Source organism: Dipteris shenzhenensis, chromosome 15 (assembly GCF_047967505.1).
Source record: "Dipteris shenzhenensis isolate YYH24624 ecotype China chromosome 15, Dip_SZ_1.0, whole genome shotgun sequence".
NCBI lineage: Eukaryota > Viridiplantae > Streptophyta > Polypodiopsida > Gleicheniales > Dipteridaceae > Dipteris > Dipteris shenzhenensis.
The window spans coordinates 4,242,349-4,248,008 of record NC_141610.1 but is presented as its reverse complement, the minus strand read 5'-3'; the positions used below and the strand labels follow the sequence as shown (position 1 = coordinate 4,248,008).

The 5,660-nt window shown below is 43.4% G+C and overlaps 1 protein-coding gene across 1 annotated transcript; it reads right to left on the bottom strand.

Annotated features, from left to right (window-relative positions):
- Positions 1 to 592: 592 nt before the first annotated feature.
- Positions 593 to 3,293, bottom strand: LOC147893234 (rubber elongation factor protein-like). Its single transcript, XM_087385678.1, has 2 exons — positions 2,973 to 3,293; positions 593 to 802 (listed from the first exon to the last, which is right to left on the bottom strand). The coding sequence occupies exons 1-2, from the start codon at positions 3,291 to 3,293 to the stop codon at positions 593 to 595; spliced, it is 531 nt and encodes a 176-aa protein (XP_087241804.1).
- Positions 3,294 to 5,660: the final 2,367 nt, after the last annotated feature.

Here is a 5,660-nt window from a genome sequence, read left to right as displayed (position 1 = left end):
CATGAGTCTCTTATATCATAAGCTATTAATCTCTCTAACCATGTAAAATAATATACTATGTCTTCTACTAAGAAAGCTCTCAATAGCAAGTTCTTCCAATACCAAAGTCTAGAAGCCCAAAAACCTTCTCAGTCAAGATATCTCCAACACCTATGCTCCCTTAGCTCGTGTCATTGAAACAATTCGTTGACAGGGTGAAACTAAAGGTTTCTAGTTATGGAAGTGAGACATAGGCAATCTACTCCTTGCCATGATAAGCTCCACCCTCACTGGGCACAACAAATGTACTTAGGTTTGCTAAGAAACTCAAATCACCAAACATGTACACCAAAAGCGGTTCATTATTGACATTCCACGTTCCAAAGTAGATAATTTTTCAAACGTGTTATATACCTCTTCCATAGTTGCACGGGTTCCGTGGTATGCAACCTTATGATGACCATTTATCAGAACTAATAGCAGCTCTCTAGCAGCTAGTATTTAATATAGAGTTCATCATACGTTAGACTTAGCAGATGGAGACATGTGGAGAGCTTGTCTCTTGTTACAGTCCTTTCCTAATGTAGGCCCTCACACAAGTCTACATAGGCCCTCACACAATGTAATGAGAGACAGAGTGCTCCATCAGAAGGAGTGTTGCAATAGCTACGGCTACGATCGTCTCCAAGAAGCAATGTTGAGAAGGGATGCTAGAGCCTAAGGCCCAGCAGATCATTGAAGTCCTAAAATCTCGTGGATAATGGTTTTTTGTTGCAGTGGCAGTGCCATTGAGAGATTGTAAAAGATACTCGAAAGATAGTCCCTGATCATTCAAGTTAGCAAAAACATGAATGGCGTTGGCAATCTAGACTAGTAGTCATCAAAGCCTCTTGTTGGAGGATAATGGTTTTCCACGAGACAAGTGAGCAGCTGAGTATAGTTCTCTGAGTGTCCTCAACATAGGACAAGTCTTCTATATCAGTAAGCATGTTTGAGTCACTTGTAACACAAGACAAGTCTTCTATACTAGTGAGCCTATTCGAGTCACTTGCAACGTAGGACAAGTCTTCTATACCAGTGAGCCTATTCGAGTCACTTGCAACACATGGACAAGTCTTCTATACCAGTGAGCCTGTTTGAGTCACTTGTAACACAAGACAAGTCTTCCATACCAGTGAGTATATTTTTGCGTCACTTGCATGGGACCACAAAGAAAAATACATGCAAAGATCGATGGGATAAGTGATGCAATAATAGGAATTGATGATATTAGTGACAATGATCATGATGTTACCACTCGAGCACAAGGCAAAATGGGCAGAGAATCTGAGACTTGTCATGTTTTTCATAATATTGTTGCTAGCATCCCAGAGAATATAGATGGGAGGATCTTGAGTTACGAAGGAGAAACAGTTCAACCACAAAATTCAAGAGGCATTGGCAACAAATTGACATCAATAAACATGTCTACCAGATTGCCATTTCCAAGATATTATAAGGTATCAAATAATTCTCAAGCCCACATAGCATTTGATTATAAAGATGAAGATTCAAGGGAAATGGATTCGAGGTTTGATGGTCTTACAACTAGAAAACACGAGACACTATTTACAAAAAGAAAGTATATGAGTGTGAAGAGGCGAAGAATCATGGCATCAATTCCAGAACCAAAGAGATATGTAATGCTATCCGAGGAGAATATGGAAAGGATGCTTATGCGAGTTTATTGCAAGAGACTTTGCATTAGAAAAGTTGGGAAAGATGATTGTGCAGCCATATGCCTTGGTATTGGGTGTAAGACAGTGCCTAATAGACATAACTATCTTCTTCAAGAGTTTTCATGCTTTCTTCATCAAGGCACTAATCAAGATTTGAGCACAAGACACTGTGAACCTAGATTGAAACCCATGGTTAATGGGAGACCCATTTGCAATCAAGGATATCAATGGTTAACTGGACTATCACATGGCACATACTAGACCATCTGGGCAGAGGTGAAAGAAAAAGTGGTTCATACAATTCATGGAAATACCTACAAGCTTAAATGCCATGGAAGCACTATAAATGCAACTGCAACATTAAAGCAAGTTCTCGCAGACCATGCATTACCGCAGCCTCATCTTCAACAAACAATGCTAGATGGACGTGTTGAATGCCAACAACATCTTCCTTTAGGAATGACAAAGAAGGTCATCCTAGAAACTGTCAATAAAACTTTACAAGACAGAGACGAGAGCATGATTTCACGATCAGCCTTGTACAAAATTTGGCGTGGAGATTTTTGCCATGTCAAGACACCATTAAAGCAAAGGATGTCAAAATGTAAGACATGTGATGAATTAAAAAATGCCATTGAACATAGTAAATGTGAGCAGCAACGAGGAAGATATATTAAATGGTGATCAATCTGTTGAGAGTTCATGCTCAACATCATGTGATCATGTGTGCATAGCACCATCACGTGATCATATGTGCATAGCACTAACCTTATAGAGTGCTATAAAGGAAAGGGTTAGCTCCCCTAACCCTAACCCTAAAAGGGTTTGTATATATTCTATTTTTTCAACTAAATCTAGTGTACAGTTAGTCATTTGTGGTGTGCTCTCTAGCTGTGCCCTCTCTCCTCATCTCCACTCTTCTCCTCTCCCCTTCTTCATATTTTGTCATGGTATCAGAGCATGGTTCTGCCTTCCGTTGAGGCGCCATCCTTCTTGTGAGAGTGATTGTGAGATTGAGAGTTCTCTTGAGTGATTGTGAGATCCTTCCCTTCACTTCCGTTGAGAGAAATTTCCGTCATTGAGAGGAAATTTCCGTCCATTATTCTTTCTTTGAGTTCTTGAGTGATTTCATTATTGAGAAGAATTTCCTTCATAGAGTGAGAGAGAGAGATCTAGTTTGTGAGAGGATTCATTGAGAGAGCTCTTGAAAAGTTTCATGAGAGAACTATGCTGAGAGATTTCTGCTATGAGTGAGATCTTGCGAGATCTGTTTGCCTGATATGATTTCTCTTTGATAGTTTGAGGCACGACGCCTTCCAGAACGCCGACTGCATCATCCACCTTCTTGTCCACAAAGAGCAAAATCTCATAAGGCTTTCCCTCGAGTTTTTGATATACAGGACCAACAACCGTCCTAACCGTGCTCTCGACGCTGTCAACACCTGGTTTCAACGGACCAGAGCTGTCTTTTGCAAATTCATAAATATTTGCTACGTATTTGGAAGCCTTGTCCACAGCTATTTCGAAGAAGCCCAAATATTTGAGGCCCGGTTGCTCTGACGGTTGAGGAGCGGCTTCCGGTGGTGAAGCGTCCATTGGCAACGACAGAAGATCGATGAGATCGGGGAGAGATGGAGGAATCGATCAGGAGAAGAAGATGAAGCGACGAGAGCAGCAAAAACTCTCCTGATTTGCAGAGATTACTCTGAGATTTTTCTGAGAAATCGCTTCCGATTTAAAGAGATTAATGCGAAATGCTACTAATCTGCAGACGTGACTGAGAAATTGCTACTGATTTGGAGAGATTTCTGAGGAATAGCTCCCGATTTGAAGAGATTATCGACGGATGTCGAAGAACCAAACGCGTCGGACACACGGACGGAATCGGCATCTACGACAGAATCTCCGAAAGATTCCGGTGGCCCTCCTATCGACACGTGGCAACGACATCTTATCCGGCCACGTCAGCAGGCTTCAGCATCTGCCACGTCACCACCTTATCCATCTGCCACGTCATCAGCCAATCCTATCTGCCACGTCATCACTGACTGCCACGTCATCACCGACTGCCACGTCATCAGTGACACGTCATCAGGCCACGTCACCTGCCACGTCATCAGTGACACGTCATCAGCCACGTCACCAGTGACACGTCATCAGCCACGTCAGCACTGCCACGTCATTTGCCACGTCATTTTGCCACGTCATCTGCCACGTCATCTGCCACGTCATCTGTGCCACGTCACTTGTGCCACGTCATCATTGCCACGTCATCAGTGCCACGTCATCAGTGACACCTCAGCACTGCCACCTCAGCACAGAGCTTCACTGGCACACCTCTTGCTAAGCACAGTGCCACATCATCACTGCATGTGACTCACAGTGACACATCATCATTGAGCACCATTTGCACTCCTTTTGCCCCTCCACCTAGATCAAGTCATATCTCTTGATCCAGGAAGAATTTGAGGGTGCTCCAAAAAGGAAAGTCGCTCGATTTTTTGTGCTCTACGCGCTCGTTACATCATGCGCACATTTCGGCGCAAGTTACACTCACATTTGAGCCTCGCCGACAAAACCACTTCCTTCACGCACATTTGCCTCTACATCGACGCATCTGACCCAGCACTTAAAAAGAACAAAGGAAAAGGAATTATTTGCTGCTCTTTCATCGATCGACGGTTGGTTTAGATCTAGATCAGAGTAGACTAGATCGCCATAGAGGGGACGCTTTGAATTCCCCAAGTTGCCAATCTAAGCCATGCCCGAAATTCCCGACTAGTACCTACTCGGAGTCAGTCCATACGCTCACATCCGATTTCACATCATTGCATTACCTGAAACCATACGTTCATCAGTTCAGTGAGCAGACTTCAGAGTTCAGAGGCATTGCAGATTGATTCAGTGGGCAGATAGCACTTGATTTCACACACACATGCCACCATTGTAAAGCCTATTTGGCTATCTCACGGCATCGTGCACATCATTTTTTTTCAGCCTTGTAAAGCCTCTTGGCTATTCTCGGCATCATTGCCACAAGCCTTGTAACACAGGTCAGATCTTATTTACTGCAGTTCTATCTTCACCGACGGTACAGAGATTTCACTTGGCATCTTCAGTGTATTTGCAGTTGATTCATACAGAGTTTTTCCAGGACATTTTTTGAGTACATTGTTTGCACCATGTCGACTAGCAACCTCAATCTGGAGGCATCTGCTAAGTTAGACAACTCCAATTACGGTACATGGAAATACCGAATGGAGACCATTCTTGTGCTTCAGGACAAATGGGAGTATGTTGATGGATCCATACCTAGACCATTGGCCGATCCAGCCACCAGTAGCTCTACTCCATCTGTTGTCACAGCACCAGCAACGGGATCTACATCGGGATCTACATCTACACAAACGGTTTCCGCACCAGTAGCAGATCCTGCCATTGCCCGAGCTCAAGCAGAATGGGATAAGAAAGACAAGTATGCCTATCACCTGATCAAGCAGAATGTGCAAGATGTCATGCTAGCACAGCTCAACACAGTCAAGACATCAAAAGAAGCATGGGATATGTTCGCAGCTCTCTACGAGTCCAAGAACACATCCAGGATTCTCACCCTGAGAAACCAGATCAACCAGAGTTTCCGCAATAGCAATGAAACTGGTCATGCTTATGTACTCCGCATCAAAGACTACAACAATCAACTTGCAGCAGCAGGAGAGACTATGAATCCCGCAGAAATGGTTCAAGTAATCCTGAATGGACTAGGAGAAGGATATGAGAATCTGGTCCAGAGTATTGCCATCCAACGGCAAATTCCAACACTTGAAGAACTTCAGTCAGTTCTACTTGGTGAAGAACTCAGGACTCAGGCCATTCAAGCACGTAAAGGTCATTCTAATGATCAGGCATTCACCGCTTCAGACAGAAGCAGAGGCAAAGGCAGAAACAGAGGTAGATCATATCAGA

Coding starts and splice junctions, on each gene's coding strand:
- LOC147893234 (XM_087385678.1), bottom strand. CDS start 3,293: ATGGACGCTTCACCACCGGAAGCCGCTCCTCAACCGTCAGAGCAACCG. Junction 803..2,972: donor TCAAAGAGAAATCATATCAG/GCAAACAGATCT, acceptor TTGAATGATCAG/GGACTATCTTTCGAGTATCT.